General features: G+C 45.0%; 1 protein-coding gene across 2 annotated transcripts in view; it reads left to right on the plus strand.

Annotated features, from left to right (window-relative positions):
* The window catches only part of igsf21a (immunoglobin superfamily, member 21a), a 148,542-nt gene extending 128,158 nt beyond the window's left edge, over positions 1 to 20,384 (plus strand). Inside the window, exons 6-10 of one of the 2 annotated variants that reach the window (XM_019879522.1) lie at positions 2,652 to 3,159; positions 11,558 to 11,658; positions 13,394 to 13,586; positions 15,468 to 15,506; positions 19,851 to 20,384. In XM_019879522.1, the coding sequence (XP_019735081.1) occupies positions 2,652 to 3,159; positions 11,558 to 11,658; positions 13,394 to 13,586; positions 15,468 to 15,506; positions 19,851 to 19,930 (921 nt within the window). In that variant the 3' untranslated portion in view covers positions 19,931 to 20,384. The remainder of the gene's footprint in view (positions 1 to 2,651; positions 3,160 to 11,557; positions 11,659 to 13,393; positions 13,587 to 15,467; positions 15,507 to 19,850) is intronic. The other variant, XM_019879523.1, reaches the window with a different exon arrangement.
* The last annotated feature ends 3,702 nt before the right edge of the window (positions 20,385 to 24,086 follow it).

The raw sequence follows: 24,086 nt of genomic DNA on the forward strand, positions 1-24,086 counted from the left end.
TGAGTAAAAAAGCTGCTTGGAGATCGCAAATGACGGCGGCCTTAAAAGTACGTTCGAAACAACTGGATCAAAGTTATGGCTGAATACTCTGAGATCGCCACAATAGCACTGTTGCTATTTCCGGCATCCTACCTGTGTGAGGTGTGGAGTTTCTGCAGCAACGGCGACTAAAACAAAATTACGAAGTAGACTCGACATAAACCACACACTTGAGGTGTCATTACCCCGAGATGGGACTGTCTGATTGCAGAAAATCAAGCTCGGGACTGTGGTGAGTCGTCATTTTCATGCACTTTGAATTTGCGTTGTATAGTATTTTGAAGGCATTAAACATTACCATAGCGATAAGAGTGTTGCGACCAGATTAGACGCTCCTTGTGTTTATTATTATATTTCGAAAACACCACAGTTTTCATGCAGCTCATACCATATTATTTTGTTGTATTAATCAGCCACACCTTAAATGCCGGTCCCTGAAAATATTGTCTGACTTAAACCGGTCCGTGGGGCAAATAAGGTTGGGGACCCCTGTCTTAAGGTGTTAGCATGAAGTCAGTGGACTTCAAAGGAAAGGGCTGTCACCCGTATTGCAAGGCACCGCTACGTTTCAGTCAAACGGATGCCATGTTCATTATAAGTGTGTGTCTGTGCATGCGTGTGTGTGTTTTTAATATGTGATGAAATTAAGCACACTTTCATCACTGTAGGACTTGTCGGCTAGCATTCAAAAGTAAGTACTGATTAAGAAAGTCGTATCAGTGCATCTCCAGTGTTTATGATCCACACACACACACACACACACACACGCACACACACACACACACACACACACACACACACACACACACGCGCGTGCACACACACACACACATACGGGTTTTACGCTTTGTGGGGACCACTTTTTTTATTTATCACATGCAGGGACCAGCCTTTCCAAATGATACTCAGCAATGAAAATAAATCAGGTATACACATTTGTGGAACTGCTATTTGTCCTCATCCCATCCAACTCCAGTTGAGAACTGCAAGCAAAATTAAAAAAAAAAAAAAAAAAAAAAAATCACGCACAAAAAAATGCAATTGTAGTTGTGCTTGTGTTTGATTCTGCAAAACACACATGCACACACACTCACACACACACACACACACACACACACACACACACACGTTAGCGACCCTTAAGGTGCCAAGTGCAGCTCATGGCGACATACATTCACCCAAGTATACGTGTATATATAATACTTGAGTGAATGTATGTCGCCACGAGCTGCACTTGGCACCTTAAGTATCGGTACCTTGAGTGTGAAAACAGCAATAATGAGTGCAAACAAATCCGAGTACCACCGGGCCTTAAAAGAATGGCTGCAGACGATATGTTTACATTCACATCGGGGGTAGAATGCATGATCCCCGGAATGCAATCCAAGCGGGCTTTTTGGAGAATGAGTCTTCTTTTATGTGACATCTCGTTCCTCCCCTTCGGCAGCGCCACAATTCTCGCAGGTGTAGTTGAGCTTAGCAATACAAGCATCCAGATCCGTACGTAACGTTGAGACCACCTGAAGCCCGCCAATGGTGATTCTGTTCACAGAAGACAGGAGATGTATTTTTAGACAACGCTGTTATTTTATTTCTTTATTTATCTAGTTTGTTCTTCTCGCTCGTCTTGTCACCGAGGTTGTGTCGGCTGCAACAAAAGCGACATCATTAGCTTGCGAGTCGGGTGGCGCGTGCACCGGCTAAAAGGCGCTCGCTCCAGAGTGCATGTTCGGTGTTGGTGGCTGTGTTTTCATGGAGGCCACGATGATTGCCACATCAGGTGATAGCGTAAACACGACTTGCTTATACAGTCGAGCATTTTATATTTATTCGCACAGTGTTGTTATTACAGGCTATCATGTCTGTTTGCCTTAAAGAGGAAATAGTCAGGAACATTTTTTTGCCCAAAACTACTGCACAACTTTTGTCTTCCGACCTTCCTTTGATTTTTGCTGAATTGTGATGATATAATGCAACTTTAGTGTTTTGAGCCATTTTCACCATATGTTTGTCGGGAAGCCATAAGCTCCCAAAACGTGTTGTTTTGTTTTTGAGCTGCTGGCGTCATTTCCTCAGTTACTGGTTCGAAATGTAATGATGGCCCAAGCACCAAGCAGAGCTAAATCCCTCTTGGAATCAAATTAATATCATTATCTTTACTCCAAAAGAATTATTTGAATTGTCTTTTGGTCGGCGACCCGGTGATCCAGTGGTTAGCGCGTCGACCTCACAGTGCAAAGGTCATGGGTTTGCTCCCGGCTGTGGCCTTCCTGTGTGGAGTTTGCATGTTCTCGCCGGGCCTCCGTGGGTTTTCTCCGGGTACTCCGGTTTCCTCCCACATGCCAAAAACAAGCATGACAGGTTGATTGAACACTCTAAATGGTCCCTAGGTGTGAGTGTGAGCGCGGATGTTTGTTCGTCTCTGTGTGCCCTGCGATTGGCTGGCAACCGGTTCAGGGTGTCCCCCGCCTACTGCCCGATGGCAGCTGGAGTAGCCTTCGGCACCCCCTGCAACTCTTGTGAGGATAAAGCGGATCTGAAAATGGATGGATGGATGTCTTTTGGTCCGTACACAAAACAGTAATTGCTGAATTCTGTTTTTTCTACTTCAGGTCTACTTCAAGCGGGACGGCGAGCTGATCGAGGTGATTTCCTACATTCAGCCTACAGCTGGTGATCAAGGCGGCGGCGGCGGCGGCGGCGGCGGCGGCGGTGGCTCGGCGGGGTTCCGAGGAGCCAGGCCACTCATAAGCCGGGACCTGGACGAGACGAAGCTGCAGCGCTCACTCTCCCTGCTGGACCCCGAGAGCCGGTCGGCGCGTTTGTACACGGAGCGGCCGAAGCGTTTCCACACTCAAGGCCTGCAGGCCTCGGAGCCCAGCCCCGCCACAGAGGTCATACCGGAGACAGTGGTGAGCCGAGAGTTCCCCCGCTGGGTCCACAGCACGGACCCCCTGTACTACTTCAGCCACACGCACATCCCGCAAAGCGACGGCTTGGTGGTGGTGCAGGCGCGGCTCACGTGGACCCTCAACCCACAGCTGGATAACGACGCCCTCTTCAGCTGCGAGGTCAAACATCCGGCTCTCTCCATGCCCATGCAAACAGAGGTCACATTGGGTAGGATGCTTTGTTTTTCTTTTGTACTTCCATTTTTACCGAGTCCTACACATGACATAGTGGAAAAAAAAAAAAAAAAAAACATCCACAATGCAGCTATAACATGCACAAAATGCTAATTTGTGGCCGCAAAATACGTATGTATACACTGCTCAATCACAATTCGGCAATCGTGAATTTGGCAGATTTTTGGCCAGACCCTTTATTGTTCATTACCTTTTTGGACCGTTTTGTGCTTAGGGACCTAAGAATTATTTCGAAGTTAAGTGCAGAGCTTCATTTCATCAGGCTCTGGCAATTTATAAAAGAAAAAATGAGCTTTGCCTTCATCTTCTGCTTCTAAAGGCAATTACAGACTTTTCTGGGTGGGCATTTATTACCAGTGTGTTTTCAAGACTCGCGGCAGGCCTTAGTCCCTCTGCTTTGAATCCTAAATGCTGAAATCCTTCAGTGTCCCTTCAGTCTAGAGCAGTGGTTCTTACCCTGGGTTCGGTCGAAGCCAAGGGGTTCAGTGAATCGGTCTCAGGGGTTCGATGGAGACTCTGCAATGGAGCTGAAGACACACCCGACTCAACATGTCAATTAGTGATAACACGACAACATCCTGTCTATTCTTTCAGCACGGGCGAGTCTTTCATATGAAAGGTGACGCTCTTCTTAAACCAGCCAAACAGTCCAGTCGCAATCGATTCAGTGTCCTGAGAATACGCAATGGACAGCGGTAGTCTGAAGACATTTTAGTTGAGGTCGGTAATGTGCTACAATGACAAGCCTGCGATTGAAGGCTATGACTGACAAGATTGGAATGAGAAGAGACATTCAACTTCCAGACTTGGTGTAATGCAGTTTCCAGTGAAGGGGCGCTCCATTTGCTTACCCACATGTCCAAGTTGTTCATACATTTGTATTTCGTGCACAGGCTCTGTTTTCGCCACCGTTCATTGTTCCTGCACGTGAATCCTCACTCATATTCTTGACAATTGGTAAAAATCTGCACTCTATCGACTCTCGGGGTTTGCATCTCGTTTGATGGGTATCTCGACACGTGGGCTGCAATACGATTCAAGGATGCTTGAATTTAACATGTAAAAATTCCGTTGTATGACCACTCGATTTGATATGGTACGACGGAGTTCGAGAGGGTGCGATGCAATGAGTTTTACAACATGAATAAACTTAGCGTAAGTGTGGCATTGACTTCTAAGATATATCTCGCCTATAAAAGACGATTCAATACGTATTTATACGTTTACCGTCTCCTTGCTCATCCTCAGAACAACTCTAACTTGACACCGACTTGATTGTGTTGCAGACAAGCAGATTGGAAGTTTAAGGGTGTAAATGCAAAAAAAAAAAAAAAAAAAAAAAAACGACAGTGACTGACAAGCCAATTCACGGCACCGTCTGCTCTCCTGCCAGATTGAGTTAACGCAACACCATTATTTAAAAAAGCCAAGATTAGATATGCGGGATGACAATTCTGACACAAAAGTTCTCAAATTTGCACTTGTCTCTGAATCAGGGGGGACTTTCTGTGCATATTCAACCATCAAAAAGGAATAAATCCAATGAAGTAAACAAGAGTCTAACTTTTAGGGGGAAAAATTATTATTAATTGGGTTTTTTTGTACGTTATCCTGGAGATGAATGCACGAAGCCGCTCTGTTTTTTTTCGCGAAACTAAAAACAAAGATGGCTCCCAGCATTTCCAATTAACACTTCAAAGGCGAAACATTGGCGTCATTCTTCTGCACACGAGCGTTGTGATCCAAGAGAAGCACACATAATTGTGCGGAAAAAAAAAAAAAAAAAAAACTCACACTGCAGAGACACTTTTGTGGATGCTCTCCAAAATCAATAACGTAACATCGAAATGATGCCACCCGTTTCTTTCTACCGGCCAAGATCTGTTCTTGTTGCCTCACTCTCGGGTCCACTGTTGTTTTTGAGGCATGTTCGGATTTTTTTTTTTGTTTGTTTTTTTTTTGTGCGTCAAGTTTTCTTTCCAGAGCTCACACGTTCATATTGAGGTAATTAGGTGGATTCTTCAGAGTCTCAATTAGCGCAGGAGAGACACTCCTTTCTGCTGTTGACAGTGAAGCAGTTCGCACCGACAACGGGCCTTGGCAAAACAAAACATTGTTAATTAAAACTTTTTGTGACATATGTAAAATTGTTGGAAGGCCGACGAATGGATACAGTCACACGTTTGTTTACTTCCCTGTACTGGCACATGTGGGTGACATGAATGCGCCGTGAGCAGGTGTGAGTTTTGGACCGTGTATATGGGAATGCCACGGCAAAGCATATCCAACATTTCCCCTCGGGAAGGTGCTTTCAAATTTTTGCTCATTCAAGCCTCAAAACGCCATCACCGTCGAAACGAAAGGCACTTCTGATAGGATGTTTCATCGTTTTTACTCGCAAGCGTCCTAGTCACAATGGACCCTCAGTTGGAATGTTGGGTCCGAGGAATATTTTTGGAACTGGTCGACAAGAAAATTCCAATTGACATTTTTTGAGCGTTGGCCAAATTGGTGGTCAAAATCTTGTCATCTCACATTTCATATACTGCATATTGGAGCAATTACTGTATTTTCCGCACTGTAAGGCGCATCTGAAAGCATGCAATGCTCTCAAAAGCCGACAGTGTGCCTTATAATCCGATGCACTGTAACGATATGGATCGATATTCTGATTTCTTGGACCTCGTATTTTAAATGTTCTGTAAAGCGCTTTGCTACAGCTGCAGCGGGTGTGAAAGCTCAATATTAAAAAGCTGTATTGTATTGTATTGTATAATACATGTATATTTAGTGTAGCTCCATCTAGTGGATGCATAACGCAACCACAGCCACGACTGTAGCTTCTATTCTATTCGTCTTTTAATGCGGTACTCCGTATATATGAAAACAGTTTTAAAATAGGCCATTCATTGAAGGTGCGCCGTCTACTCCGAAGCGCCTTATAATGCGGAAAATACGGTAGTCTATTTTCAAACCTGTGAAGTTTAACAAAGCTAAACCTCTCAGTCTAAGCAATGGAAACTCCATTTTGTGATGGAATTTTGACAATTTGTCCCCACAGCAAATTTGTTGTCTCGCTTGTGGTCCAAATTTTTCAGTCACTTTGGAATTTGGAACAATCGACATTTCACGTTTCTGGAGTCTGCTTTGTGAAATTGTTACAGGTTTTTCCTCGCTGCTAATCTGTGGGGTGCTGCCTCTCTTTTGAAAAATAACTCACATCTCTAAGAGGATGGGATGATATTATAATCTTTTATTCATTTTTTTTTAAAGCTCGGTTATTATTGCTGCCAGATTTTACTTTCCCAGCGGGAATCGCGCATCGCCGAATAATTCCTGGCGGAGAGCAATAGCTGTCACTGTTCCGTCCCCCCGGAGTGGAGAAATGTAGCTCATCACATGCAAAACTGACTCAGCAGCGTCAGTCAGAGCGCTGGCGACGTGAGCGGTCTTCATCAGACTGAAGCGCAGCGCGGTAAATATTTTAACAGCTCGCTCCCTCCAACATGGATGATTAAACCCATGACAAACCACGCGACGAGATGGGTGGAAACTCGCGCAAAATATCAGCGGCGCTTTTATTTTGACAAGTTGTTTGAAGATGTTCGTTCATCGCCATTGTTCCATCTGATTTTCATTTCGAGAAGAAAAGGGGAAGAGAGGACGAGCCATGAAATCAGAGCGCATTTGTAATGCCAAACACTCCTCAGCGCACTTGAGCAGAGGAGAAAACAAAAACAGCGCCGTCACAAAAGAGCCAGATCTCGGCAGTCAAGGTTGCAGACGGATGAATTGTTTGACTTCAGAGGGGATTTATTACGGAAAATTGGCTTTGTGAAGGCTGGAATACGAAGAGTTGCCTTTCTGGAGTGCCTGATCACTCGCCTTTTATGAAATGGGCCAACAACGTACAGCTTTTGTGATGGGCCTATTTCTGAAAAGATGGCTTTGGTCGTTTCCGAGCGAAGGTTTGCCCAACTGTGGTTTTGAAGAATAACGTCCCCCATGCCGAAATGTTGCTTGTGCGCAAAGCCGCCACTTTCGAAACACGGCTGGCCTGCACTGTCTGAACTATCGTGCCAAAAGGTAAGCGGGGCTGCCTTGAGTTTGACCTTAGTATTAGCTAACAATGTCAGCGTCTGACAGGCAACAGGTCCCTGAGAGCTCCGTGAAGCTTTGGGGTGGCGGCGTGGGGGGGTACTTTGGCAATAATGCTCTATTTTACCAAAAATTGGATTTAAAAAAAAATATAATAAAATTGTGTTGTGTTTGCTTCATGCACCACGTACAGGAATCTGTAATTGACACATGTAATGCATCATCTTGGTGATGAAGTGCTGATTCTACGAGGGAAATTTTTAAAATCTCCATGCATCCGTAGTCATCGTGGTAAAAAAAACAAAAAAATCCAGACTCATCATTGAGGCGGCAGTATGTGGAATTGAACAAGCTCTGGCTCACATCCAAGAGGCGGACGTCGGCCCCCTAAAAACAGGCTGATTCCTCCAAAAATGTCATGCGTGTTACTATTGTGGTATTTTGACAGAAGCATGTCACAGACACCTGGGACTTATTTTAAATTGAACAAAACGCATTCCGTCCACTTTATTGTACCCCTTGCACATCGTATCAATGATAAGTGCACAAATGCGGCCACTGTTTTACTCTTGCAAGCTGCTCTCGGTCAGGAAACGACGAGGCGCTCTTTTCCGTGGCCGTAAGTGATAAATCTTTCAGCGATTTAATATCGTCACGTGAGACGAAGCCACATTCTGACAATTGAACCAATGTTGTATTACACTCCTTCAATATTCATGAAGAGCAACGCGCTCGCCGTATCCGAAGTCGATGAGACGAGTGGCCGACGCCGGCTGGGCCTCGGGCTGTTGGAAACGAGCGACCCCCCCCCCCACCTCCCCCCTCACTCTTGGATTCTGTCCATGAAAGTTCAGGTCGCCCCTTGAATATTTAAAAGGTGCTCTTTTTGCGATGAGTCTCGGCGAGCAAAGGTGTGCGAAATGAACACCGTTACACGGGCAGCGCAAGTTTTATTTCGTGCACCGGTTTCAAGCCGACCTCACGTCGCCGTTGCTTCGCCAGTCAGGGATAATCAAAGAGCAGATGCTTGGCTCCAGATGGCATTGGCATGCGAATCGTGGTCGGGAGCGTGTGGATACACATGCAGCTATTTGTGTTAGCGTTGGCCACTCATCAATACTCTTTATCTGGTGGCTTTAGTGTTACCGCTCGGAGCCGTGAAAGGAATTACATGGCCGGATTCACCTGGATAGAGCCGCCGTCTGATCCGACGGCGAGTCCTTTTTAAAATGTACTTGGTGCGCCGCTGGCCTTCTTTTTTCTTGAACCGAGCCGCTCATCCGGTAAATGCGACGGGCCGGGCCTCAACTTTTCCTGTCTGCGGTGCAGCTGGCCGCACCTTTTGACGGCGAAGCTCGGCCAAAAAGTGGTCTTGTGTGCAAGCGTGAAGCGCGGTGTCCGTAATAACGAGAAGATGACGCTGTTGGCAAAACGTTCCATTCTGGAATTACGTTTGCTTTACGGGTTCCCGTACATGGTCGGCGGAGGAGGCTATGAGTTCCGAGGTGTAACGTTGATGGTAAAACAAGGGATGCTCGGTCGGTAAACACCTGCAGATATGCGCTTCCTTCTTCACAAATTCACCAAGGCAAAATGAGCCTCTGTCTTGTTGTTGTTATCGCCCTCTCCTCTGTCTTTAGAGCGCTACGTATGTCCGCACTTTTGCACGTAGAGGCTAAAAAGCTCCAAAGTGACTTCTCTGAATGACTTCATACCAGCATCTCAGCTCACTCGAGAGCTGTTTAAATACGGAGCTGATCCGGCTGTCACTCATTGGCAAGCCTTCTCGGGGTTGCTGGAATGTCGCGCCCCACCTTGGCCCGATCTATTGCATTCAGGAGGTTGGACTACCCCTGTCAAACTTTTGAGCACTCAAAATTGTCCCTACATGTGGGTGTGGGTGTGAGCGTGTGTGGTTGTTCGTCTCTATGTGTCCTGCGATTGGCTGGCAACCGGTTCAGGGTGTCCCCAGCCTACTCCCCGAAGATGGCTGGGATAGGCTCCAGCATCTGTGAGGATTAAGCGGATCAGGAAATGGATGGATGGATGGATAATTTTTTGTCTCACTCAATATGGTTCAGCTGAGTGGTGGGGCGACACCCTAGCATCATTTTTTTGACCGGCTGCCACTTTCAAAAAGTCAAAATACATACGTGTAATGGTCGGGAGTCTTGGAACCCTCCCTGGTGGAGAGCTGTTCGGCCTCGTGTCCGTTTGGGCGCCTGATGCCCTCATCAAGGGTGGCTGACGTCGGACGCCAACTGTCGCCACTGGACCGAATCCCAGAAATCGGCCATCATCTTTTCTTGCGCGGCCATATGCCCGACGAGCGCCGCGTGTGACACGGATGAAAACCGACAAGCTCCCGCGACTGCGCTCGCCGTTGCCAGAAGTAGCCTGTGAAATGCCATCCGTCCTGGGCATGAGAAGACACGGCGGGCCGTGTCACGCCTGCCTTCCTCTTGGCTTCGGCTGCCCAAGGGAAATATGTTGATGTTTCCTCTCATCTTGAAAATGTCAGAGATTTATCCGTTTTATTGGTCAACGTCGCTGTCCTACTTCGAGAGTCTTTTTGCTGATTTACTTTGTGTGTCTGGATGATTTTATTTTGTGCAACCACTTGACAAAAAAAAAATAAAAAATTGTCTGTGTGTGTGTGTGTGTGTGTGTGTGTGTGTGTGTGTGTGTGTGTGTGTGTGTGTGTGTGTGTGTGCGTGTGTGTGTTCTTTCTGCAAGATGCCACAAGAAGGTGTCAAGGCCCTGCTTAAGAGAATAGTGGGAATTGATATCGAGGAAGTATATTGACGTAATTCATCTCAATTGAGATTATTTTCATTCGTGCCGGCAGCACTTCACATGTATGGTACTTTTCAATCCGCGTGCAAATCTGAGTCCACAAATCCACGAGGCAATCATGTATGTGCCGCTTATCAGAAGCAGCGAGAGAACCCCGCCCTGTACATCCAACCAAACTCAATGCGGCCGCGCGTACCTTTGGGCTTTGACACGTTCATTTCAGACATGGCGTTGATCTTTGGCCAACCAAATCACAGCAAAGAAACTTGGGGAGGTGATGATGCAAGCCATGCTGTGAGTGAGCCCTTCTGAATGTCTGCCCCACTGTTACGTCACAAGGGCGGGATTTCAGAATTAACAGACATATTTTCCAAAATAAGCAGATAACCAAAGATACCGGTTGTTCATTTCTTACTTGATGGCTTGGTGCACACAGGACGCAGTATATTTCCCATAATTTGACACCCTCCCCGCCCCCCGAAAAATGGCCTCAGAGACTCTACCTTCCATAACGCAACTTGACATACGTTTAGCCACATGCTCATCAATTTTATTGCAAATAAAAGGGATGTTGTTTCTCTTCCTTTTATGCCTTGCAGTCTTCCAAAAGGCATTCATTCATTAGCTTCCATAGCCAAATAAATAGCCGTCCAGTGATTTCATTTATTTGCTCTCTTTTTTTTTTTATTTGTCTCTTAGTTATCCACACATCAATGAAAATAACCCCCTAATGTGATTTATATTAAGAGTTAAAACGCGGCAAATGAATGGAGGACGAGTGGCGATAGCGGGCCCTTAGCTCGACTCTCATCCCTGATTAATTAGTTCATTCGTCTATAACGGCGCCCCGCTGCGCAGCAGGCGGCGGCGCCGTTAACTTTTTTTGTTCATCGGATCACATGATGCAGGAGCTGCTTCGACGGGCCTGAAACGATATCGTGTGGTCACCGGGTCTCCATGAAAATTACCTTTTTTTTGTGTGTTGTTTTTGCTTTTCAAACATAATTCATATCATTGTCATGTTTTTTTGAAAAATCCGGATATATCCTGACCCCGAATAATCTTGGAATATTAGAACCTGCGCGGCCCCGGCGCCACATTGTTTTAGCGGGTCCAAATGAAAGCCGCCGAGGGCCGAGTGTCCGCAGCGAGACAAGGGAATTAGCTCGGTGAGTGTCCCTTATCTCGCCGCCTCCACACTCCACCCGCCGCGCTTCCATTCTCCTCCAGTAATGAGTATCCACCCAATTGAGTCCCTTTTTTCTCTCTGAGGGCGAATAAATCCAGCAGCATTGTTCTGATAAAGAGTCCTGCGAGGTCCGTTGCCTTTTGCCTGATGACCCTAATTGACAGGAAATTGCATTTGTCCCACACCTCCTGTGACAGAGCAGGTACTTCTATTCTCCATACACAATGTGATGACCTTTGTCTCTTCTTCTTCTTCTTTTCTTTCTTTTTTTTTTTTAATCTCCCTTCAGCTGCCCCAAAAGGCCCGAAGCTCTTTATGACCCCCAGCAGGGCCAAAGTCGGGGACACGGTGCGCATCACTGTGCAAGGATTCCAGGTAGGACCCCGCGGGGTAAGTTTCGGACTTTACAGAACCAAAGTGAAAGAATTCAATCTAATGTGGGATGGGAATTCACCATTTCAAAGCTTGTTTTGAAGTCTCTTGTTGAACATTGATCATGTTTTTCACAGCCTTATCGTTCTCGATCACAATGACACGATAGGCCAGATTCATGACACGTGCCACGGGAAATGAGCCGCTTTCTCTGAAAGCGCTTGTCAAGTGAAAACAAATCTTCTAAATTTGACACACCACAGAGTCGGGTGTCGTTAACAACCTTGCCAAATTCTGATGGAAAAAAAAAAAACCCTCACCAAGTAGGCTTCTATCACATAAGATTTCATGCCATTGTTTCAATTCCCAAACTCAGTGATCGTGTCTGATTAATTGTTGACTGTTAATCAATAACACCTCTACGACCTCCTTGGAATACGATTACGACTCGAATCTTTTTTATGCTTACGCATTCAGCGGCAACAGCATATCGCGTTGGGCTTTTCCACAAAGGTGCAAATACGCTGTCTGACTGCTTCTCTTTTTTTTTTTTTTTTTTTTTTTTTTTGCATGTACTGTTCTTCTGCCATTCTCTCCGTGAAGTACGTTCACTCATGGTCAACCACGGGGCTCTCTAAAGTGTCGAAGTCAGCTAGGGCCCATTTTAGTCACACCCAAATTAAATCAGGAAAATTTAAATGGTGAAAAACAATCCTCCAAATTTGATCAAATCATCGTTTGTTGTGTATTTAAAATGGAAATTACTAAATTAATTAATATTGTAAACATTGTTGGGGAGCGGCAATTATACTTTAGTTTTTTTCAATTTGCAGCAGGCTTTGTGATGCCCATCCTGCCCCGGTATTTTGATGCTACTGCGACGCTAACGAACACATAACATAATCAAATAAAACAACATGACACCAAGCCACCGTCGTTTTAAATGTACTGAGTCATGAATTCATAAAAGTCGCGTCCATTGGCCATTGCTGTGATAGCTTATAAGGAGAAATGACGGTTGACCATATGGCAAAGAAACACGTCCACAAGGTGAAATGACCGTGCGTCCCCCAGATTGTTTTGCCCTTTTCGCAGTGAGCCGCAGCGAAAAGCAAGCGGGGCCCACGGTGTGTTGTTTCCCCAAATTTATTACGGATGTCGACTTCAGTGCAGGTTTTCAGGCACTGCTCCTTTTTTTTTTCCACTCTTGTTGCGTTATGTATGAGATTCAATTTGACACTGCTGCTCGTTTAAGCGGCACCGAAGCACAGATTTTCATTCCCAAACATTATTTGTTGAGTTGAAACGTTTGTGACTGTCACGAGTTGGTTGCTATGCTCAACTGACTTTCGTGTTTTATTTTTTTTTGGGGGGGGTGAGGGGGGCTCAGCGACAAAACGGGAAAAAAAATTGTAGAACATCCGTGTTGGAGCACCTACAACAGAGTCGATGTGTGCGGGTGCGACTGAAGCTCCGTCGACCCTCTTGTATGTATCCTCTATCACAGTGGCAATGTGGAAAAATCCGCTTGGCGCTGTTATTTTTAGAAATGGGCTTGTTTACTGGAGGGTTAAGAGCTGCGGGGGGAATAAATTTGTTGTAAACCGAAGTGTCGATAATTAATGCATGTTGTTAACTCGCGGTTGAATCAGTTGGGGGACAGGCTGTATTATTCATGCCTCCTTTGCTCCGACTCTCTTTTCTCGGCGACGGCCCCGCCCCAATCCCGGCGCTCCCTTTGGCGCCGGCGTAGAACGAGGTGTTCCCGGAGCCCTTGTTCACCTGGACCCGCGTGGGGGGCCGCCTCCTGGACGGCAGCAGCGAGCGACAGGGCAAGGAGCTGATTCTGGAGAGGGTCCCGGCCGAGCTCAACGGCTCCATGTACCGCTGCACGGCCCAGAATCCTCTGGGCTCCACCGACACGCACACCCGCCTCATCGTCTTCGGTACGTTTGCCATTAAGTGGAAAACGGCGATCGAGTACAAGTCCGATCTATTATTGAACAAGCTCGCGCGCGACGACCGAAAGGACGGCGCCACAATGAGGCGGAATGCTCTTGACATAATTAAGTGCGAGGAAAAAAAAAAAGGAAACGACATCACTCTACAAAATGTCTCCCTCGCACTGTATCTACAGAAACGGTGAAATATACCTTAGAGATTTATGCGACCACTTTTGCCGATGAATCATTCATGCGCCTGCGAGATTGCGATTAATAAAAGATTGTGTCCCTAATTGGCCCAACAACACTTTCTTTTTAAGACCGCACTTAGAGAGATGACTATTCTCTTAACGAGAGTTTTCAGTACATCACCGGCGAGCATTGTCGCAGCCGCTCTTCATATACGAGTACATTTTGGCCTGGCTCGGACCTGGCTTGTCAGACTTTTGTGTTTTATGGCAAATCTTCAAACGGCGCCACTATTATGCTCTGACCGCATCCGATAACGGAAACTCTAGAACTTTCCGGTTTCGTTGTATGCCATGTCTCATATACGTCGTCTAAATTCATATAAATCGGACTTAATTTCTCAGACAAGTTTACTGGAACTAGCTAAAATCACGCTAAAATGTTCGACCCGCAATATCTTTTTCGTTTCATTTCATTGGGACAGTGCACATGAATCAACACATGAATAAACAGTGTAAATGCGCCGGACTTAGCATAAATGCTAGTTTTCAAACGTCGTCCCAAGGCAGGTTCCTTAACAGAAACGTCACATGAACAGTGAACAAAATAATATAACACAACACATGCATTCATTCTAGAGGAGTAGTTCTTAACCTGGGTTCGATCAAACCCCAGGGGTTCGGTGAATCGGTCTCAGGGGTTCAACAGAGCCTCTGCCATGGAGATGAAGACACACCCGACTCAACATGTCGATTAGTTATCCGCTTGTCCATCACTGGCTGCTTCATTTTGTGCACAATTAAAAAAAAACGTATACGTTTTCCTTGTACTAATTGTGTTGACCTTTTTTCTGTTTTTAATAAATGTGTTTTTTAATATCTTGGAATTTGTAAAATAAATCAATCAATCATATTTTTTTTTTCACGAAGGGTTCAATGAATGTGCAGATGAACTGGTTGAGTTCCATACCACTAACAAGGTTCAGAACCAATGTTCTCGAGGCTGCACACGGTACACTGACTACGTTAGATACACATGCACTGATGAAGGCCAACGCAAAACTTGAATCAAATATTTTGCCTTGACGAAGACAATGATGTTGGCTGCTATCTGTGATTTTCAAAAGACACTAAAATGGTCACTCCACGCCCACATTGCAGACTTTGTGTCTTTTCCTTGAGTCTTTTCTGTGGGTCTGCTCGTGACGGACTTGCCGACCACATTTCATACAACGAAATGAAACTGAAACTCCCGTTTTTAAAAGTCCCCCAGAACGCGTTCATGACACCCGGATGACCACGATGAACACATCTATGGGGCTGAATATTTTGTTGTCTTTTGGATTGACTCGCTGGGGAAGTGTAACATAATCAAATGGGTGCATGTCAGAAAAAGCCGTCGCGGTTTCCGGCGTCGCACATCCACTTGACACGTCACTTCACATGTGAGCTCTGAGCATCCAAATATAGCTGGGAAGGCGTTGTTTTTACCCAAGGGGCACGCTTTCTCCTCTCATTGCAATCACTTGGCATGCGCTCCTTGTTAAAGTTAAAAAAAAAAAAAAAAAGGTAATTTACTTCTATCCTTGTTGTTCTGGTGCACTGTGTTCCCAAACTCCATTACCAGCCTGTAATCCTGAACTGAACACAGCAGTGTCAATAATAACCTTTTTTTTTTTCTTTTTGTCTCCCACAGAAAATCCAAGCATGATGAAAAACACGCAAAGCCAGAACAGTAAGTTTTCCAACTATGCAAATGACTCAGCCACGAGTGGGCAAGTGCGATGAAAAAAAAAAAATGAACCACCGAACTCCCGATGTCTGCCTTTGACACGGCAGCCAACCGCAAAAGAAAAACGTTTCCCCTACTGGTGACGTTATGAAATTCTCTTGAGTTCACATCAAGCGCTTGACTTATTATTCTCGCGATATTTAGAGTTCAACTAGTTTTACTTTACTGGTCACAATATTCCTCTGTCAAAGTCGTTCCAGGATGGGGTCGAATTGTTTCCCGAGTGAGGACAGAGGGCGTACGAGTACACGGACCTCATGCTGGATATCGAATATGATCTCAAATGACTTTCCATAAAGCTGTGACAAGCCTTCATTCTGTTCCCACTCCTTTGTCCTCCGACCCAAAGGCAATTGCTTCACAGCGCCGCCGCGTTTCCCGCTGCACCGCTGCATCTATTTTTAAATGTAGCTCACGCTGGGTTGAGACGGTGATGACGATTTTTGGAGAGGGCCGCGCTGTGCGTGGTCAGCACAGATTATCCTCTGGGATCCCGAAAGGACCAAATCCCCGGATAAACATCCGGGATTTGGCGTCCTTTGTGGCGTGCGAATTACAATCGTCGACAGCCGGTCAAAACGGAGACAAAAAGTCAATTGGACATTTAAAAGCAGCAAGTGGGAGGGAACGGTATTGCCTGGATGCCTCTCTGCCAGTAGGGGGCGCCTGTGAATCTCTAACCAGGCACGATCTTCTTCACGGAAACGCAGAACCTGTTTCGTTGTTGCAATCGGTGAGCAAATGCTTGTCCAAGCTCCCGTTAGCTGTCTGCATTTTTCTTGGAAAGGGGGAAATTTTTCTTTCACACCTGCTGCCCCATTTTCATGGAAGTGCACCGCCTTCCTTGGTGCAAATCCCCACATCGCATCTTCATCTGGCATGTTAGTCGCACCTTAATCCACTTTTGACGAATGCGTGCCATACGACACTGAACAACAACAACAACAACAGGTTGTTTGCGGCGAGTCTTCCAATTGTGGGTTCATCCAAGCGCGAGCGCGTCCTCTGCGGTCCACTTGCAGTCGACTGGCGTCAACACGCGAGTCGTGCGGCCATCTGTTGGTTTTCGCACTTTGGCTCGGACGGCGTTGAGGCTGTGCCAGCCCGCTTTCCCGAAGCCCTTATGGGAGTGGTCTCGCTCTGCCAGCGCGTGCATCGCAACACCACATACGACAATTTCAGTCATTCCTCTTCAAATTGACCAAAAACAACCCCAAAGGTTTTCCAAGGCACTCGGCTCGAGTTACTGAAGTAATTTTCCATACTCCTGAAATGTATTCATGTCTTTTCTCTCCTGAGCGTCGCGTTTTTCGATCAAATGGAAGTGTTCTTGCAACAGTACGGCATTGATCGGAGTATAAAATCAGTTTCCTGACAATATAAATGTAGTCTCAATGAATAGCATTGGTTTTAATTCTTGTAATTACATATAAATCATTACAAAGTATTTTTCCCCCCTTTCAAAATAAAAACCTTCAATCACAAAACACTCACGTCAGTCGCGATCATGCCAATTCTTTCCACTGTTAAATTTAACATGATAATATTAAATTGATATGAAAACGAAGGCTACTTTTTCTTCTCTTTAACATCACTGCAACAAAATATGTTTCAATTCTAGGAAAGGTGATGCCTTTTTTTTCTTGAAACACATTTTTTTAAACAAAAAAAAAAGACACCATTTTGTTTTCTTTTTTTTCTCGAACGCACAACATTCCTAATTCCTATGGCATTTCGAGTTACATGTGGCTTTATTGTTTAATTCATATTTGGATTATGAGGGCGTCCTTGGAAAAATGTTCCTCCACCGAAAAAGTTGGCCTTGACTTTTGGGCAAGGCTAAATTCTAATTTTGTTGTTGTTGTTTTTTTTTGCCTACCCCGTCTAATATTGTCTCAGTATTGTGAAAAAAAATCAATCATTCTGTGGGGCCGTCATGAAAAAGAGGCCATTTGTAGCCGCCGTGCGTCCTGGCACCGTAAACGTTGTTTATCCTGGCAACTGCGTGAATATCTCAAAGGCGGCGGTGGCCCGACAAGCCCGGGATTGAGCCGTTCACCGAAGAGGCACGTGCGCGCTGACCTCCCGGGGCCTTGTTGTACACCGGTTTAACTTGCGCGAGGAGTGTGCACGCGCGTGGGCGTGCGTGTGTATGACTCCATTTTGTCCTTGCTGTGACACACCTGCTCCCGCGCTCATCCTGGCATTTGCATATTCAAATCTGTATCCCCAAACCACAGCTAGAGGGGCAGCAAAAGCAACGAAGAGCAAATAAAGGACAGAGAGTGGATGTAGAAGACAGCAATAAAAATTAATTAATTAATTTTAAAAAGACATCATTAATGTCAGGCAGCACTGTGGAATAAGTGCTTTGCGCGCCTGCCTGCCTCACTGTTCTGGGGTTCAGGTTTGCCCCCCTCAATATATATATATAAAATTGGCATTGGCTTTCAGTTTGGAGAGATCAAAGAGGCCGTTTGGAGAGCTCTAAAGTTGCTTTGCAACAAAGCCAAATTCAAATACCGGATCAGTCGTATGTCTGCGAGCAAAATCCCCGCATCAAGTTAACTCCACGGGTGCTGGAGAGTGGCGCTCGTGGGCAGAAACTAAACCTACGAGCGAAAAGTTTGGAGAAACCCATGAGAAGAATAAGAGATGCCCGTGAAGCTGATTCACTTTCGATCGTATTTTTTTTTTTTTTTTTTAATCACAAGAATTGTATTCAAGAAGCAAAAGAAGCTATTCATTGGAGCAGTCTTAGAATCCTAGGAGTAAAAAGTAGAACAATGTGAATCATCATGATTACTTAGGGAGAACTGTGCAATTTATTAGTTAAAGATTTTTTTTCTGCAATTATAATGCAAGTGTACGATGACCAGGTTTTTGCAGTTTACGAGCCTGCCAAGTGGCTTTCCCTCACGAAGAGAGGAGGTCCACTGTGGTTCCTTTCCAACAATTGCTGTCTGACTTTAGCCAGAACTCTGGCATCTATGGGCATGACAGAAAGATTTTTCGCAGCAGAGCTCGGGAAAGCTCGCGCAGAAAAACATGCCAACTCGTGAAAAATGACCTGCAAAAATGACTGTACAACAAAAAAAAAAAAGGGCCATTCTCCCTGACTCTGTATGTCCGCTTTGAGGTATAGCGTTCCCCGTCGCCCATTTTGTGTCAGGCCGTCGACTGGGCTCGCCATCTGCTCACTCAAGCTGCTCCCACGATGCACCGCGACAAACGTGGCCGTCACACATGTGCAAAAGGGGATTATGCGGCGATTACACATCCAGCCCATTAAAATGAATTTGCCACTTCATCGAGCGCCGCTCTCATTAAACGACGGCGCGCGTCTCATACTGTATGTGTGAGAGGTTACCCTTTCATTTACATTGTTAATGGGTAGTGCTTAACAGAAGGTGATTTAACCAACGCTAATGACGCGGAACTGTTGCTTTATGTGTGAAAGCAGTTTATCGGGCTCGCTCGCGAGAGATATTTTAGTCATGCCATTCTTTGCCGGGGTTGAGCAATGGTGGTAGGTAAAAAGACATGAGGAGGCAACTTTTTCATCGCTTTCCACTGTAGTGACTGATGCAGAACTTTGCAATCAAAACCAATGTGTAGAGAAAGACCGCTTTTGAATATACGGTGTGGTCACCGTCGTCACGGATGTGCAACTTTGACATCAGGAATCGTGCACAGAGAGTAAAATAGCCTTTGAATTCAAGCCCACTGTAGTGACTGATACACAGCTTCGATGTAAAGACTCATCTCGATTAAAGACAACAGCTTTCTGGATGGCTGGCCTCTGTAGTGACTGATGCAAAACTTTGACCTCAAGACACGTACGCTGTATGGAAGAACAGAGCTTGTTTTCTGTTACACGCCCCCAACGCATCTGAAAATTTGAAGACAGAAAGTATACTAAACTTTCGACCAGGTGAAACCGGCTTTAGGTTGTGGCGCAGGTAATGTAGGTTGTGAATTTTGGTGCGGATGCCCTTTTCCCGGTGGCCAACTTTACATCATCCGCAAATAGAGATCTTTCAGGCCCTGATGAACGCCGATAACCTGCTCCAGCGACTTGCTTCCACACCTGCGCTATGCACAAATAGAGGGCCCTTTGAGTCAGTATTGACCGATACACAACTTTGACATCGAGATTCACACCCATCGAAGAAAACAGCTCCAAGACATTCATTTTCGTGATCCAATTACATGATTTTTTTTTTTTATTTATACATTTTCAATGCAACTTTGGTGTCTGACTGCGTGTTTGTTTCCTGTTTTCAGGTGGAGCCTCGCACATGAACATCGTGGGCGGCTTCACGTGGATAGCCCTCGTCCTCACAGTGACTGTGGAACTGACGTGAAAACTTGTACGCTCGCACCCATACGCACATACTTGTCCTTGTCTCACACACACACACACACACACACACACACACACACACACACACACACACACACACACGAACATTTAAAAAACAACAACAAAACATCAGTTTCCTTTCCACAACCTTGCAAGTGTTCTCCGGCTGTCAACAAAACTTCTGTTGGGGTCGCGGTGCTGCCTCCCATAGGCGCTCCTACTACTTTTTTTTTTGTAACGAAAATAACCACAATTACGCGATCTAAAGAACATGATGAACATGACACCCTCCTTCCTTATATCCCAAGTTACACTTTTTTTTTGTTTTTTGTCCCACGTCTGCCTGTCGACCAATAAAATCAGTTCAAACTGTTCAGATTTGACTTTTTTTTTTTTTGGTCTAAGTGTTATTGCTGTTTCCATGCAAATGAAGAGCGGCTCAGGCTATGCCTCCCGTTAAAAAAAAAAAAAAAAAAAAAACCTTCCGCACCTATCTGCTCCCTCTCCTGGAATGCAGCAGATAGGCACCACAAGGGGGCAGAAGGGTGGAGGATGTGGGGGGTCGCAATGCAGACGTTCAAACAGAACACTATTCAAGTATCTCTTTTTATTTTGTTTTTGGGTTTGTTTTTTTTTTGTTTGTCTTTTTGATGGCTCAGAATGTACAAAAGAATTTAAATGCATTGGGAAAAAAATCTCCTGTTTTTGAGTGTATTTTGTGTACATCAGTGTAAATAAAACAGATTAAGAAAGAGGTTTTATGGGGTCGTGGTGAGGGACGGAGCTGTTTGAATACCACCCATCAGAGCGAAACACTGGCTGACAGAAAAAAAAAATACAAACAGCTTTTTATGTATCCCATTAGATCTTTTTTTTTCTTGTATGACAAGTGTTGTCGCATTTGTCCGATGTTTTCAGGATTGTGATGCACGTGAGTTTGTTTAGTTTTTTTTTTTTTACCATTTTTTTTCTTTGAGGCGCTGCTGCAGCAGCTCATTGCAGCTGTTTCCTTGTCATGCTCTCTGAAGTGATTTACATTGTGTGTGTGTGTGTGTGTGTGTGTGTGTGTGTGTGTGAATATAGATGTAATTCTCTCTCTCACATGCGCACACACACACACACACACACACACGGATGTTTGCTAAGATTAATAGCGTCATGCTAATCCCCCCCCCCCACCCCAGTCTTACAAAACAGGGTTGTTTGCATTTGTTTCATTTCACCTGTATTAAAGTGGCGAGATGATCAAGCTGACACGCCTTGGCTTTGCTTATGACACGCTTGTATGTGTTTTGAATAATCATGACTTGTTTACGTATACTGTGCACAAAAAAAAAGGAAAAAAAATAGGCATTTGCCATGATAATAAGGCTCAGTTTTAATTGACACTGTCAGGGCAAAGGAATGATTTTACAAATTTTTGTATTATTGTGGTTGGAGTGTGTTTGCTCTATCAGACTGTGAGATATTTCTATTTTTTTTTCTCCCTCTCATGTAGATAAATAGGGGAACCAAAATAGGATCGTAATATTCTCTCATTTAGTCGCTCTTGGGGTTATTCCACTGCACAAATGTTCCGCGGCTGTTTGCGTTCAAAAAAGATCACTTTCTTAAAGGGTTGGAAAACTGCACCTAGCAATGCAAATTGTGAGCCCGTCAATGTCACTTTCCCTTATGTGTTAGCATGATGATAGCAGGGGCATTCCTGAGGCAAAACTGTTTTGTTGCCTCAAATCCACCAAATGTGATAGTCTTTGTTTGATGTTTACTTTGACAGTAAACTTTGACTGAGACTGTCATGAAACAACTTGAAGCCTCTTTTTCAGATCAGGTGGTTGACATGTAAGCCACAACACAAAGGAAAAAAAAAAAGTCACCCAAAACTCATAAGTCAGGTGACTCGCACGTCATGGAAAAACATTGTTTTGTGTTTTTTGTTGTATTCAATTCATTTCATTGCCACGGTGTACCTAATGCAACCGCTGAGTGTTTTTCCTAGCATATATTATTGCTCATTTCCGCATAGCTGACCGCAGGGCTCATTTGGCAACTCTGTTTGATGTCGGCACCGTAATCATCCACATCACGGCTCAGGCATCAACAGCGAGCCTTTGAAGAAGAGTTGTAATGATGAACCAATGCAGCTAGTGTCCATTTCAAGGTTATAATTGAACTCCTTCATCCCTCGTTGTTGATTTTTTTTTTTTAATAGTTAATCATATCAAAGATAAACTACTGTGCATGCATGAGCTGGTGAAGGTTTAAAAGATTTTTGCCCGATGGACAGAGCAGACTCGAGCAGTCACGTCGGGATGGCAGTTCGCCTTGCGAAACCACGACATTGCAAAACGGCCCCGCGAGGTGGAGAGTTGCTTTCCAATGACAGCAAAATTAAGAGGCCTGAGCTCTAAGTGGGGAAGTGAAGTACACCGACTGCATCTCATCATAACACCAACAATTTCAGATCAGTTCAAGGAGCACTTTTGGTGCTCTATGGATGAAAATAAAACCTGGAAGAGGTTGATGCATTGCAAAATTGCATTGGCCGAGGTGAAAATTGTGTTTTTCGTGCATTATCAAGTCTCACGTGAATGAGAATGGGCACTGTTCATTTTGTATGACCACATCGCATGACCTATTATTGACAACATTTGTTCAAAGCCGCACAGGACGTAAAAGCCTGTTGAATGGTGAAGTGGGATTTCTCCGGTGGCTAATTCTTTCTTTTGGGTTCCTTTTATTCTCGGAGCAAAGCAAACACGAAAGGTTTACTTCTGCAGCTTGATTACACAAGGCTCAACACGGTCAACAATTTGTACGGTCCCAAGGGTGAGTCACAACAATTGCACACCCCTCTTTGCAGAGCAGATTAAGGATAAGTGTGGCATCACAAAAAACACGTTTACTACAAATGACACGACCGGGCTATGTGTGGCATGTTGAATGTTGCATGTCGTATTTATGAAGGTTATGTGAGTCCTAAAGTTAGGATGAGCGGCTTGGATCATGGCATAACAATCATGCATTTGTGTCGTCGCAAAGTGACTTTTAAAGCCACGCACGTAGCTTCTTGAGATTTTGTGAGATGTGTTCCTACACTTTCAATTGAGGAATTTGTCTGGAGCGCAAAAAAATGTTATCTGTGTCACCTACCATCAAGAGAAGGAGGAGAAAGTGCCTCCCTACCGAGTAGATAATCATGTCGCCCTCATCTTGGTCCACTAGAGCTGAGAACAAAAGTCAAGACAATTAACAGAATGTCAAAGAGCTCCCAAGCGTGAATTATTCACAGGTCATACTGAGCTTGGAGAGTTTGGTTTCCTCGAAGTGCTGATCTGCAAGCTCTCATATGACAAAACAGGGACCAAAATTTGCAATCGCTGACACACGCCCTTCATTTTTGCCCCTTTGACTCCATAGAAAGCACATTGGGTGACTTAGGGCGTGCGTTTACACGACTAAACAACCTTTTCGGGTTCGTACGTTCTCATTCTCCTCAAACAAGCGCCAACAAAAACAATTGCAAACATTATAAGTATGCCAGGCGAGTTGTTGGCAGTGTCACTGTTAGTTACTCGTTTCCCTTGTCAGCATATGCAAGCAATGCATCTTTGTCATCGGAGTTGTCCCAAAACAGCGCTGTCTTGGAAAAAAAAAAAAGACTGAATAATAATAATAAGTTTATTCTTGCCCGTTGTCCCCGAAGGACGTCGTTAACGATGGTGCCACATGTCTCAATTTCCATATTTTGTAACCCGTGACCCTTCCGGTTACAGAACCGACGACTGCCTTTCAAAAGCCAAAAGCTCGGATTTTCCAACTATTTCACCGAGAGACCTTTCAGAGGCCAGAGCCTCCCACGGAGTCAACTTTAACCGCACGAGTTTTCCTGCGGACGCCATCCTCGACCGAGTGCGTCAGTGTGACACATGGCAGCTTGACGGCGGCTGAGCTTATGCAAATGAATGAAGCTGTCAGTTTTCTCTGTTCCATCGACCGACTGCCAAGTTGTGCATGATCGTTATAGCATTCGGCTTTGTCTGACAGAGCCCACTGCGGAAGGGAAAGTTTTGGATCCGTGACACAAGTGTGCAAACAAATGCATCCTGGTTGCTAAGTAGATGATACAACGAGTGCCCCGCCCCTTATTTCCACCT

This window comes from Hippocampus comes, unplaced genomic scaffold (assembly GCF_001891065.2).
Source record: "Hippocampus comes isolate QL1 unplaced genomic scaffold, H_comes_QL1_v1.1 scaffold44, whole genome shotgun sequence".
Taxonomy (NCBI): domain Eukaryota; kingdom Metazoa; phylum Chordata; class Actinopteri; order Syngnathiformes; family Syngnathidae; genus Hippocampus; species Hippocampus comes.